This window comes from Dama dama, chromosome 11 (genome assembly GCF_033118175.1).
Source record: "Dama dama isolate Ldn47 chromosome 11, ASM3311817v1, whole genome shotgun sequence".
Classification (NCBI taxonomy): Eukaryota; Metazoa; Chordata; class Mammalia; order Artiodactyla; family Cervidae; genus Dama; species Dama dama.
In genome coordinates this window covers 82,396,530-82,410,960 of record NC_083691.1, presented here as the reverse complement: position 1 = coordinate 82,410,960, position 14,431 = coordinate 82,396,530, and the positions used below count along the sequence as shown (strand labels likewise).

Genomic DNA, 14,431 nt, shown 5'->3' with positions numbered 1-14,431 from the left:
CTAACCTTATAGAAAGGTGACGATAAACAACAAATACAATTATCAAGACAATCACCAAAGTTACAGTTCTAGACCCGATGTTGTGGGTAATACTTTAAAACCATCCTTGTGGGTTTAGCCCAGATAATTTGTTGAGCTAAAGTTTCCAAATTAGTGGAAGAGGGCAGACATTTAGAAAATGTTTCAAAGATTTTCTTTTTTGCAGTAATAGTACATTCAGAGAGGCATTATCGTGTAAATGAAATTTGATTTGTTTTCAGTTGTAGGTACTATGATTGAATTGAACAGGAGTCACACAAAATTGGCAATTAATACAAGTTACAGATTAAATTGCAAGTGGGACACAGGCAATTACTGTATAAAATACTGTATAAAGTATGACTGATTATAGCGAAAGAAATAGTTACTATGACCACAACTGGTCCCCGTGAAATGTTCGGTCCGAGTCTCAAGTTGTCTGGTGTTGGCAGCAAGTTTTTATGTTTTATATGTGTCTCATAGTTCAGGCCCAATTTGTTTATCAAGGATGATTCCAGGAGTAGGAGGAGGGTGTCATTCCACTGTCAAGCCAACCAAGACGTCCTTTGTCATGGTAATGTTTCAACATAGTGTTAGTAACCTTTTAAACCACTTAAGCAGCATAATATATAATGTTTTTTATTCTTTCCCTAACTCTTTCCCTAAAGTTTTAGTAGTATAAACATGGTTCACAGACAGAGAAAGGGCCGCAATGTCCGAAAGACTTCTTTTGGAGGTAGGCGAAAGCCCAAGTTTGTCGGCCGATGTTTATGCATAATTTTTCTGGGCCCAGGCAGTGGAAGGACTTCATAGCCTAAAGAAATGTTAATTAGTTTTTTTTCCCTTCCCCAGGGTGTGAGGGTTTCAGGGAGGGAACATATGGGTGGAGTCATTGGTTGATATGATCCATCTTTTATCTGTCTATTTTATGACCTGTAATAAAGTGGGGGTTGGATGAGTAAGCCCAGTTAAGTTTGGGAGACACAGGTTAGCAGGAAAATGTATTCAGGACTCCGAGGCATTCCCTGTTGAGAGACCAAATTTTTTCTATAATTAGTTTGAGAGGAAGGTTTTTCCTACTCCTGGAAAACATAAGATTCAAACCTGTAAATTTTTAGATAGAAACTGTAAAAGTTATAAGCATATTCGCTGGTTCATTCAGTCCTTTGTTAACTTTTGTGAAGTCATCAGGTTTTTCATTAGAATATTAAGACATATCAAAATGTTAAGAACTCTATATAGGATATCTGTATTAGTAATTTTACCATACATTATAACATGAGCAGATTTATTACTCATTTGATAATCTTTTTTATGTAATTTAACCAACCAAATAAACACAGTTTAATATCTTTCTTTGGGATGCTTCAGGGGTCCTCTGAAGCATCCCAAAGTTAACTAGAAGCTAAAAGTCCTTCATCAGAATAATTTAGGAAGTTTTGTCAACAAATAACAGAAAGGTTTAGAGCATTCAGTCAGATGGAATTACAGGTCACTGTGAAACAATAGCTATTCACTCAGCCAAAGTAACAATATAGGATTTTAGAGGCAAATATAGAACAGACCATTTAAGAGGTAAATAAACTTAAATCTATTGTCAAATGCAGTTCAACATCTGAAGAAAGTGTGTTCTTTTAACAGAAAGAAAAGTCAAATTCAAGTTTTTGCATCAGCTTACTTTTATTCATCAGCAGTCCCAAACTTCTTTAGTTTTTCTGATAAAGGAAATCAGTGTTTAGTAGTAAATGCTTCAAAATCTTATTTTATTTGGAAATGACCTAATTATTTAATAGACTTTCAATACTTAATTTAGCATAACCCTTAGAAATTTAAGTTACACCAATCTGGAGAGACTATTGTAGACAAATATTCCTAAAGAATAATTATTTTTAATAGAGTTTATATATAAACTCATATCTCACATTTATTAGAAGTTTCTTTATTTGAGGTAATTTTCTTGTTGACAAACTTGTAACAGATATAATACTTAACTTATATTAAACCTAGGTACAATGAAAATATTTTACTTGATGTTAATTGTTTTAAGACATGTCTATATTAGATAGGTCGACAAACAAACATTAATATCAGGTATTTAATACTGAATATTTTCTAGTTCACCTGAACCTGGAATTTATTGTTTAATTTAGAATTATTTGATTTGTAAGCGCTTACCTTTTTTTTAAAGCCAATTAAATAGAGCTCATTTACAAATTAACCCAAAAAATAATATCCAGAGACAAAGACACACCAAGACATATTTAGACAGACACAGTGCAAGATCTAGCTTCATTTTCTAAGTTTGGTCATGAATTAGATGTTACAGTATAAGATTTACTAGTTTATAAAAAGTTGAAAGAAATAAAAAATTTAAAGGCTTTTTAGATTCCTGCGTCCAGGACCGGGGGACTAGAAAAACGGAAGGATAGGAAGGGCTAAGGAGAGGAAAGAGAGAGAAGGGGAGAAAGGTCAATAAAGTCTCTTGTTCCTTACCGGTCAGAGCACTCTAGCCTGTTGTCCACGTCAGGAGGAGACCAGGGACTAAAGGGTCCCAGTTGTGGTCGCTGGGTCTGGTCCATTGGCAGGCAAGCTGGCCTCTGAGTACCCCGAGTGGTCAGGATGTCAGTCTCAGTGAAGAAGAGTCCCCACCAGTAGCAGGAAGGGGGACCCCTTTCAGGGCCCGAAACCGGGCTCTTGTCTAACACTCGGAAATGAATTGTCCGAGGAGACACATGTGCTGACAAAGCAAGAGACTCCATTGGGAAGGGCACTCGGGTGGACAGCAGGAGGGTAAGGGAACCCAGGAGAACTGCTGTCTTCTGGAAACCAAGGACATTGCTCCTGTACAAATGTGAAAAAAGATTGAACGCTGGTCTTTTTAACTTTAATTACTCGGCGGTTAAGAAGTTGCATTATGACTCCAATAAAAAGCTGTCTTTTGACTCACTGTTACCCGTTTTCTGTTAGTAATTAGAAGAAGAAAAAGGAGAGAATGTTAATCTTAGAAAAGAAAGAAGCTGGAACCTACCCACCTTTTTACCGTACCTTTCTTATGTAGGGGGGCCTTTATTGCCCTAGTGGGGTCTTTTCTCAAACCTACCCACGTTTTTTGCCCTACCTTTCTTATGTAGGGGGGGCCTTTAGCACCCTAATGGGTTCCTACCCACCCTCCTTACCCTACCTGTCTTATGCAGGGGGGCCCGTGGCACCCAGATTGGGGTCCTAGCCGTTCCGAAAACTGGACGATAAGAGACTTACCTTTGGGTCCCTGTTCAGGTGCCACTTGCCGGGGTCCAGCCCCAGCAGGATCCGGGGAACCCTCAGGATGAACGGCGTCGGCGAATGAGAGAGAGTGAGACAAAGCTCGGGGCTAAGTCTGAAGTTTATTTTTGCACGGCTCCTTTATACCCTTAACAACATCTTTGGGGGAAGTGCATATTGCTTACACACAGGTCATCTCAAAACATTACAGCAACTTGACCTTCAACAGAAACAGGATGTCACCCACATACTTTTTCATTCACAAGAGTCTTTCTTATCATTTGGCCTTCAGGCCTGCTAACATTTTATGGCTTGCACCTGGTGTGACTTAAGCAACTTCAGTAGCCGACCCTGTTTTTCTTATAATTAATCTGTTTTCTTCCTAATAAGCGTCATCTCTATGGGAACTAGATAGGATTACATTTTTACAGAACAGAAATGCAAAGGACTGCAGAAACAGCAGATATGGCACAAAACAGGCTCTTAGTCTAAAAGTTAACCACCTGCAAGAAGTCACCAGCTAATCTCTATCTAAAGTATTTTCTATTAGGCACATTCGTGGCTATCATATTTGTGGAGCTTTTCTCACCCCGTGAAGGGGCCTATGCTTAATAGTTTCTTTTGTTAGCGTACTGTGCTTAGGATGTTTAGAACAATCATGAGCATTTTTTGCAATGAGAGCACACATTTATCACACAAGCCAGAATGCCAGCGAAAGGGTTTGAATTGAAGCATTTCCTTCATCCCTGGCCCTTCATAGGGTACCAGCGTCCAGGAGATTTATTAATTAGCTTTTAAGTTGGTCCTCATTCAGTGAAAGAGGAGCAGGAGAGCTCTAGGCAGGCAACACAAGAATCCGCAACAGGGTAAAAAAGAACAACAGCAGAAAAGGGGGGAGGATACAGGGTAGGGTAGAGGCCAAGGCCAACCTGGGGGGTCCCTTATCCTAGACGGCCTTGCCTGCCCAGTATTTTCTTCATGACCTCGTCACGGGCGGGACCCCCCATAACGGCTCCCGGCAATAAACACACACAAATCACCTTGTACTTAAGCTGTTTTTCTCCACGTCAGTTATTCTTCAAACTTCTTCACCCATTCAGCCTACTATGATCTCACCTCAGGTCTCAGCTCAACCGCTAAACTTTCATCCATGAAATCTCCCCAGTCTGCCACATCTAAGCCAACCCGTTCGCATTGCCTGTCTTCTTTCTACAGCCAGCCGTGCCTCTGCTGGAGCACTCTACACTCTGTGGTTATGAGCTGCCTATATGTCCATGTCCTCCTTCAGGCTGCAAGCAGCTGAGAAAGATGTGTTCCATGTCTCATCTGTGTGGCATCTCTGCCTATCAGAGTGCCTGCCATACAGTAGGTGTTGATCAATCAAAAGAGTGACTGAGTGAATGGCACCTAGCCCGTTGCTTTGGCTTTGACACATTCCAGGAACATGCCTGTGGGGGAAGGCTTCCCCCACATTCCCTCAGCTTTCTTGATGGAGCTAAAGTCAAAATATTTGTGTACCTTGTTTGAGATGGCTCAGCCTAACATCTAAAGAACAGACCTGAAAGTTGAGAAAAGAATGAAAGGTAAAGCAAAATGGCACAATATTCAGAAGAATGTAAAATCCATGTTACAGTCTTTTGGCAAGCCCTGTCTAGAGGATTGTCTATTGAGAAATTCACTCTTTCCCTTGGATCTCTAGAAAATTCACTCACAAGATTATTCTTTTCTACCTCTTTTCTACCCTTGAAGCCCAGACTTCTCCTTCAGTGGTTTTAGTAGAGAAGATGATGGGGTAAACTATTTTCACATATTTTATCAACTCTGAAATGCCATTGATTGTACATTTCACCATTATTTTACATTATTGTTGTTATTTAGTCACTCAGTTGTATCCAACTCTTTTGCAACCCCGTGGACTGTAGCCAGGCCGCCCTGTCCATGGGATTTCCCAGACAAGAATACTGGAGTGGGTTGCTGTTTTCTGTCTCCAAGGGGTCTTCCTGATCCAGGGATCGAACCCAAGTCTCCTGCATTTCGGGTGGATTCTTTACTGCTGAGCCACTGGGGAAGCCCTTATTTTACATACTATGAAATAAACAAACAAAAAAATCTCTGCCAGTTAAAACATGACATGATATGATTTCAGAGATTTTAAAATATGAACGTATCTTATAATAAATTGATGAGATGTGTATATTAACATCACAGGTTGTTTTTTGGACAATATCAAAAGCTTTATGGATCTTAGTCTCATCTGTTACATGAGTGGTTTGGAAACGACGAGCTCTGAAAACCCTTCTGGTCCCAACATCCTTGAGTTCTATGATGCCACAAAGGGATGTTCTTGACTGGGCATCATTTGTTGTGTAATAACCACTAAGATGGTTATTTCTTCTGTACTTTTTGCTTTAAAAGTTGAGGGTCTTCACACTGCAGTGTCCTCCCCAGGACTGGTCCCTCCCACCCACATCATCGTAAAGAGGCTTCAGAATGTCTCACCTTGATAAGAACAAATGTACCCATTAAAGGTTGAGGAATCTGGCTTACACACTGCAAGCGGGCAGTGCTTGCCAACTAAAACACCTTCAAGAGTCACTCCTAGAGACACAAAGCTTTGACTCTAAAACTGGCTAATAGTAGAGTGATCATACATCCTGGTTTGCCCCAGACTGTCCTGGTTAACTTATTTGTCCCAGTGTTGTTATTAACAGTTCCCCCTACAGTTCAAGTATAAAGACTGATCAGGGAAGTGACTGGGGAAGAGTGGTTACCAGTGTCACTTTGGCTAATAATGGCACCAAATCGTTTGAAAATCACTAGTCTCAGGCCATTGTTAGCATCTGGTTAGCCAGTACCAGGTGCTCATGCTTGGATATGAGCCCTGGGGTATCTCAGAATTAAAGCAAGAAATGTCAACAAGGTAACTGACTCAAAAGTTAGGACAACCTTTATCCACCTTATCCTTTAATGAAAATTAAGTGCTTCCTTGATTTCTGTACTTTTTCCCACACTTGAATGATTCTGAATTTTATCATCTTGCAATCAGTAGCACCTTACAATTAAGGAAATCTAATAATTTATTCTTCTTAAGATCTGACTCCCACCTCCTTTACAAATTGAAATTAAGGCTGGGAGGGTAGAACCAGTAGGGTCTTTAGGGTATAAAGATTTTATTCCGGCATTTATCACTCTTTTTTTCTGCTTCTTCCCACCAGGAGAAATTGCTTCAGTGCAAGGAACTGCCTTTGACCTGAGGAAGCCAGTGGAGCTTGGAAAACACCTGCAGGAGTTCCACGTGAATGGCTTTGACCACAATTTCTGTTTGAAGGGATCTAAAGAAAAGCGTTTCTGTGCACGGTAGGTACTTTTCATTTGCTGCCTCTGTTGGGAAGAGATCCTAACTCCTATTCAAGGAGCTTTTCCTCTGGCCCTATTAATGCCAGTTACTATGCTGTGGGGGACTATCTCCCACAACTCAAGTGTCTTTTCAAAGCTCTTATTCCATGGGTGACTTCATCCCCGCCGCCCTCCCCCCCCCCCCCCCCCCCCCCGGCGCCCCTCTCCCCCAACCTATCTGCCTTTATCCCTGCCTGGCATTCTGTCTCTTTGGTTCCTCTCTCCCCATCTTTGCCCCATCTCTGCCCCATCTCTCAGGCCTTTGTATTTTTTCCTGTTAGAAGCTCCAGTTCCTCCTGCTAAAGTCACCTCTGCTTTCCTTGAACTTCCCGAGTCCTTCGTCCTTTCTTGACTCCTCTGCTGCCTTGCCTGGAAGGCTGGAGGTTACATTTCCTGTATAGTGCTTACCAGCCCCAGCCTGTCTGATAGGCATCTGTGTCCACACTGTCCTTCTCACTAAATTCCAAGTACTTCACATCATCTCATCTTTGTGAATCCCTCCCTCTACCTTGACACCTAACACCATGCTTGGCACTAGCACATAATCAATACATGTTTGTAGAGTGGACAGACCTTAAATAAAGCAGAGAAAATGATTGAAGCTCTAACAGAAACAGAAAGAACTTCAAAAGCCTTCCCTCCCTCACAGCCCCAGCACCAACCCCAGCTGTGTTCCTCTATCTGTGCCTCCTATTCACATCTCTCTCCAGACAGCCTCCACCTGAGGAGACCTCTCGCCGCTCCTGCCTTCTCTTGCTGTTCAATCCCTGGCCTTTCTCTTTCTAAACATCTTCCCCTGAACCTCATTGTGGGATGTTTTATCTTGATAAGGCTATGAGAGACCTAGCCTTATGTATATCCCTTTGGCCCCAAATATAAGACCAAGTAGGTACTCTCTCCTCTGTAGAGGCTTTTCTTTTTTTTTTTAAAAAAGGGAACAGTCTAGCAGTCTATTCTGGGGGGATAGCTGACTAAGGAGCCCCCTGCCTGCTCTAGCCCCAGGGCGGCAGGTAGTTTAACTTAGAAAAGCATCTCTTCTCTTTCAAAAGACATAATTGGTTGTCTTGTCAGACCAAGCAGAGAGCTCCAACTCCTTACGAGAAATTATTCCAGTCTCCCCCCCAGAGCCCTAAAACTGCCTCTGTCCAACCTGGCTCCCCTGACACACACAAACGTATCTGACTAGGGTAAGTCGCTTTTGCCTTCCCCAGGGAAGCCAAGCTCAGAGTGGGAAGGTGCTACTTCAGATCTTCAAAACCACCTACTTAAAAAACAAAAAACAAACCACCTACTTACGCCTCCTCTGAGAGGCTACCATGCTCTTCTCATCTTTGTCTCTTCCGTATCCTGCCTGGCTGCATGGCTGGGTCTGACTCCCATCTCAAAGCTGCTTCCCAGCTTCTCCCTGTCTGCTTTTTCACCCTGGACCTACATATACGTGATCTGGCTTTATCTCTAGGGTCTATCATGCTGGAAGCGGGCGGGTCCTGGAAGTGTACACCACCCAACCTGGGGTCCAGTTTTACACAGGCAACTTCCTGGATGGCACGCTGAAGGGCAAGAGTGGAGCAGTCTACCCCAAGCACTCCGGATTCTGCCTTGAGACTCAGAGCTGGCCTGATGCGGTCAATCAGGTAAGTCCACAAGCCAGCTTGTTAGAGTGGTGGTATGTCCAGGGTCATACCAGATGACGGAGATCACAACACTCAAGTCAGAGCTGTATGATTCAAAAGTCTGTGTGTTCTCTTCTCCAAGTCAAGATAAACATAGGAAATTCTTAGCCATGTTACTAACATGGCATTCACATGTTAAAAAAAAACTTTATTTTGTACCTTCAAAGCCTTTATTCAGTTTCTTTCTCCTTATCAGTATTTACTCATTTTGTACAACCACACTGTTAAGATGATCCTCCAAATCTTTTCATCCTTTCACTTCCTCCTTTCTTTTCCAGCTACTGCCTAGAGTAATGCTCCTCAACATTCAAGCCCATAATAAGACGCTTGCAGCCTGTACCAGGATGTAAATCAACCCCTCTTCCTTCATTAAGAAAGTCTTGCTGTGACAAAGTGTATTCAGTGATGTGGTTGATTTTCATCCTGGTTCAAGTTCTTTATCTCATTGCAAACCAATAATAAATGGTTCTTACCCTGGTTCACATTAGAACTGGTCTAGAGACCAGTCCAGAAGCCATCCTGAATGGTTAAGGGTGAAACCTGGGTTGGCAAGGTGTAACCTGTATTGTTTTCCTCTTCACAGCCCCACTTTTCTCCTGTGTTGCTGAAGCCTGGTGAGGAGTATGACCATACCACTTGGTTCAAGTTTTCTGTGGCTTAAGAAAATGTAGAGATATGACCTGCTCCAAGGCCAGGCTGGGAGCCCCTTTAGCAGCCTGACTCTCCTATCAAGAGATGACCTAAAGATTTAGAGGCTTTCAAAGTGATTCTGTGATTTAAAATCATACAAATGGTAGCAGTCAGGGTAGTCAAGTCTGAATGTTGATTTCCTTCTCAAAGATTGGCTGCAGGCCGTCTAATGACCAGCTGTCCTCTCTGTGAAGTGAAAAGGGACCCCACCACCTATGTCACCCATCATCTCAGCCTTGATCCTAGCCCAGAAGTGGCACCTCGGCTCCATCTGTCCATTCTGCCTCTTTCTTTTCTACTTTTCACCCTTTCTTTCTTTGATCCTACTCAATCCTTTTTTTCCCCCTCCTTCTCTAGCTCACATCACCTTGCCCTATGCATCCTATGGAGTTTTCAGGTCGCTTAGCTCATTCAGCCTGCTGGCAGAGGGACCCTGTCCGCCTCAATAAGGCAACAAATGATGGAGACGTGAGTCAACTTAGGCTTAGAGGGGATAAATGACTCACCTAAAGACACTGAACTAGGAAAAATTTTAACCAAGACTCTAAGTTGGGTTATTTGCATGAAAAACATGCAAATTCAAGTCCCCTTCTTTGTCTCCACTCCAGTCTTCAGGAGCATCCCTAGCATCAACTCATGGGCACAGAGGAGTCTAATCCTTACTGTTAGCCAGCCTTTCTTCTAAAATTCACTTTTATAAAAAGAAGCGTGAGTCTGTTTGAGCTTTACAGATGATGTGATTTAAGGTGCAAGATCAAAATGTCCAGAAAGCATCTGTAAATTTGATTCTGTGCCTTCACAGTTAACTGAGAAGGCCAGTTCAGCCCAGGCGTAGGAAGGGTCACTGGAGGCAGGAGCTGTGTTAGTGTGAGGAGAGGACCTTAGCCAAGAGAACTGCAGATTGCACTGGAGAGCACCTGTGTTATGTAGATCAGCCTGGGCTTCCCACCTTTCCTAACTGAATCATCAGTGGTGGGTTTGGGTTGGTGGCTTTTATTTTATTTTATTTTTTTTGGTTTTTTTTTTTTTTTTTGGGGTTGGTGGCTTTTAAAGAAATGTATCTTACACTATTATACACTAATAATCAGTTTAAATAAAATCAAAATCTGTACCTTCAAAAAACTCCCAGTTTCTTCATTCTGTCAGGCGTGAGCCTTTGGGAAATGGATCAAATATAAACCGTGTGTTCTGGATTCTACTATGCTCTCCAGTCCCAGCCCTAGCTGGGAATACTATCTACTAGCAGCCTGTGGACCTTCCTACATACTTCCCCTTTCTCCTTGTTGTTTAGTTGCTCAGAGAGTTTGACTCTCTGGGCCCATGGACTGTAGCACACCAGGCTGCAGGATCCTCTATAAGAGTATAGTATCCTCCACTAGCTCCTGGAGTTTGCTCAGATTCATGTCCATTGAGTCGGTGATGCTATCTAATCATCTCATCCTCTGTCACCCCTTGAAGATACTGTTTTTTAGTTCACTTTGAACTAAAAATGAATTTTCTGAGCACTTAACAGTTCTCTCCTGGGTCTTTTAAGCAGTTCAAGAGGTGACGTCCAAGATATAGTATGTTCCTTAGGAACATCACAGTTCAAGAGGTGATGTCCTCTTGACATTAAGCAGTTAAGCAGTTCACATTAAGTCCACATTAAGCAGTTCAAGAGGTGATGTCCAAGATATAGTATGTTCCTTAGGAACATCACAAATCTCTTTGGGGATGACAAGACTAATAGTAACAACTAGATGATGTAGAATTGCACCATGACAGAGCTGGGAGCCCTGACCACTGACTTTGCTCCTGGCTTTTACTACATGGGCAAACAGTCTAATTTCACTTGGCCTGTTTTCTCACCTCTGAGGCATAGGGAATAGACTGTAATTATCTGGAGGATGAGTATAAGTCTGCAGGCAGAAACTAAAGTTGGCCACTAGTACAATTAATGTGAAGTGGTGAAAACAAACCATGGTATTATTTGGTATGGAAAACACCATATATTATAGAATTATTAAAGACTTGTTGAAAATGTAAATATCTACTCAAATGCAACCCCCACCAAGAGTAAGTCTCCAGGTCCCCAGAAGTCCATGCCTTCTTTACCATACACCAGCCCCCACCCACGACCAAACTAGTACTGTATTATTCTGAGCTCTGATCTTTCATAGGTGAGCATATTATTGATTTCAGTTCAACGATCTATGTATTCCTTTGTTTCAAATTCATGACACAAGTTCTTATCGCTGACTGAAATTTTCATTTTTCCAGTTCCCACCTATTTTGCCTAACAAGGTAAGATTTAACATTAAATAATTTGCACAATCATTGCTATAAAGTCTAAGATGCATGCTATGGATGTTGAACTGTTGTGACTGTTAGGTGACCAATGACAAGCTCAATCTCCAAAGACTAAAGGAAACTAGCTAGCATCAAAGAATAAATGGGTCATTTGCAAAAAGTAGAACATGAAAAACTACCAGCAGAAAACAGAAAGCACAGCATATACCCTGTTCCCTAGCCAGTTCCCATCACCAGTTATAACTGTTAACTGTTTAAAATGAAACAATGGAATCAGAAGTTTGCAATGGGCTTTTTTTTCAAGTATTTATTTGGCTGCTCCAGGTCTTAGTTGCATGCAGCATGTGGGATCTTTGATCTTTGTTGTGGCATGTGAACTCCTAGTTGTGGCATGTGGGATCTAGTTCCCTGGGTTATTTGGAGAGTTTGGACAGGACTGTGATCCTTTTTCAATCAAAGAATTTTTATCTTCTTTTAAGTTCCAGCTTCTCAAATTCAATTACTCAAATCATAATGAAAGTCTCAGATGATCTGGGTAGCACTGCCAGCTATGGTTAAGTGAAGTCAGCAAACTCTCTTCTCAAAAAAGTAACTATAATGTAGAAAAAAACTGAGACAAAACAAGTTTGTCACTCTGGCAACTAACCCAAAACATACAAGACATGTTTGTTTGAAAAACTGCTGAACTTTGAGTAGAAAATGTAAGATTGAGTGTGGCATCCTTGCCTGGGGCTGCTCCCATTCCCTTCCCTTCCCCAGCTCACTTGCAGTGGAGCTTCTGCCAGGGCGAAACAGAGCATGAAGACCAGGAGACTGCTACTGCTATGGTTTCAGGGATGGGAGGGTTCTCTCAGTTTGGAGTGGCAGGTGATATCCATACCCAACTGCTTTGTTAATAAAAATAATGATCTTGGTGCTCTATAAGCAAGGAGGCTAATGGCTCTATTAGCCTGAGGTTGCAACTGTGGTTGGAACAAGCACACCTCTGGGTGATCAGAGGCTACACATGCACAGCAAAGACCAGAAGGGGTCAAGCTATTCACACCCACACTCCTGGCCAACTCTGATGCAGCAGGCACATGCAAAGGAAATTAAAAGGACTTAGCAAAAACGAAAACAGATTTGAAAAAATGTCTAAACACTGAATCCACTCCCTACCTTCACACAGATCCATCAGCAGAGGACAATAATCGGGGTTGAAATGTGTGAGCACTACTACCCAGTTGCTGACCACTGAGCCAGCTATGCAGACACAGGGCAACCCCTACAAAGCTGAGCTTAAAAATAAACACAAGAATGTTCTTTTAGAAATAGCCAAAATACTGAATAGAGATTATAAAAAAAGAACCAAGCAAAATTCTGAGGTTGAACAAATTACAGTTCCAACTACAGAGGCTCAGAAGCAGATTAAAGATGGCAGGGAGAAAAAAATAAATGAACCTGAAGACAGAAAAATTTGAAAGCAAGAGGAAAAAAGTCTCGTCACTACAGGAGACCACCAATACAATTAACATCTGACTTTCTGCCTGCAACAGAGGGCAGGAGGCAGTAAAGGGCACAATCAATGTGCTTAAACGCCCAAATTACCCTTCAAATGCAAAAGTGGGACAAAAACATTTCCAGATAAAGAATCAGAAAACTCACTGCTAGCAGAACTACTTACAAGAAATACTAGAGGAAGTTTTCCTTTAATGCTGCAAGGGAATTAAGACAGTAACTCAAATCCATGGAAAGAAATGAAAAATACCAGAAACAGTAAATTTTCTCATCTTTTCTTTAAAAGACAGAAGGTTGTATGAGGCAATAATTAAACACCATGTTACTGAGTTTGTAACACGTAATGTAGCACAGGGAGAGAAGTTTGGGAAAAGAAAATATACTGGAGCAAAATTTTGGGGTTTTACCAGACTATTAATTTGAAGGAGATTGTAATAAATTAAGATCCAGCTGTACAGTCAAAGCTATGGTTTTTCCCGTAATCATGTATGGATGTGAGTTGGACCATAAAGAAAGCTGAGCGCTGAAGAATTGATGCTTTAGAACTATGGTGTTGGAGAAGACTCTTGAGAGTCCCTTGGACTGCAAGGAGATCCAACCAGTCAATCCTAAAGGAAATCAGTCCTGAATATTCCTTGGAAGGGCTGATGCTAAAGAGGAAACTCCAATACTTTGGCCACCTGATTCGAAGAACTGACTCACTGGAAAAAACCCTGATGCTAGGAAAGAGTGAAGGCGGGAGAAGGGAACAACAGAGGATGAGATGGTTGGACGGCATCACTAATTCGATGGACCTGAGTTTGAGCAAGATCTGGGAGATGGTAAAGGACAGGGAAGCCTGGTGTGCTGCAGTTCATGGGGTCACAAAGAGTCAGACACAGCTTTGTGACTGAACAGTAACAAGATACAACCACTCAGGAGATAACTAAAAAATAGTTTTAAAAAATCAAGAGGAATTTGAATAGTACACTAAAATAATATTTAATACAAAATGGTAAAAAGACAGGAGACATACAGAAAACAACAAACCTCAAACGTAAACCCAACCATACCAGTAATTCTATCTGTAGATGGCTTAAACAAACCAAAAGGCAGTTTGTTAAGACTGAATTAAAAGTCAAGATCTAGCGACTAACTACAGTTGACCTTTGAAGTAGCCCACCACCATGACCACCAAGTCAAAAACCCACATGTAACTACAGTCATCTGCATCTGCGGTTCTACACCTGCAAATCATGTAGGTATATAGAATCTATTGAAAAAATATCCGTGTGTAAGTGGGCCATGTTGGTCAAGTGTTAGTCACTCAGTCATGTCTGACTCTTTGTGACTCCATGCACTGTAGGCCCACCAGGCTCCTCTGTCCATGGAATTCTCCAGGCAAAAATACTGGAGTGGGTTGCCATTTCCTTCTCCAGGGGATCTTCCTCACCCGGGGATTGAACCTGGGTCTCCCGCATTGCAGGCAGACTCTTTACTGACTGAGCCAACAGGGAAGACCATGCTGGTCAAACCTGTGCTATTTAAGGGTCAACTGTATATGCACCAATAAGCTGAAAGTAAATAGATGAAAAAGATATAAACACAGTAGCCATAAAATAGGTAAA

General features: G+C 41.8%; 1 protein-coding gene across 1 annotated transcript in view; it reads left to right on the top strand.

Moving 5' to 3' along the window:
* Window positions 1–10,160, top strand: part of GALM (galactose mutarotase) — a 62,947-nt gene extending 52,787 nt beyond the window's left edge. Inside the window, exons 5-7 of the mRNA XM_061155569.1 lie at window positions 6,495–6,636; window positions 8,135–8,309; window positions 8,932–10,160. Coding sequence (XP_061011552.1) covers window positions 6,495–6,636; window positions 8,135–8,309; window positions 8,932–9,009 — 395 coding nt within the window. The 3' untranslated portion in view covers window positions 9,010–10,160. The remainder of the gene's footprint in view (window positions 1–6,494; window positions 6,637–8,134; window positions 8,310–8,931) is intronic.
* Window positions 10,161–14,431: the final 4,271 nt, after the last annotated feature.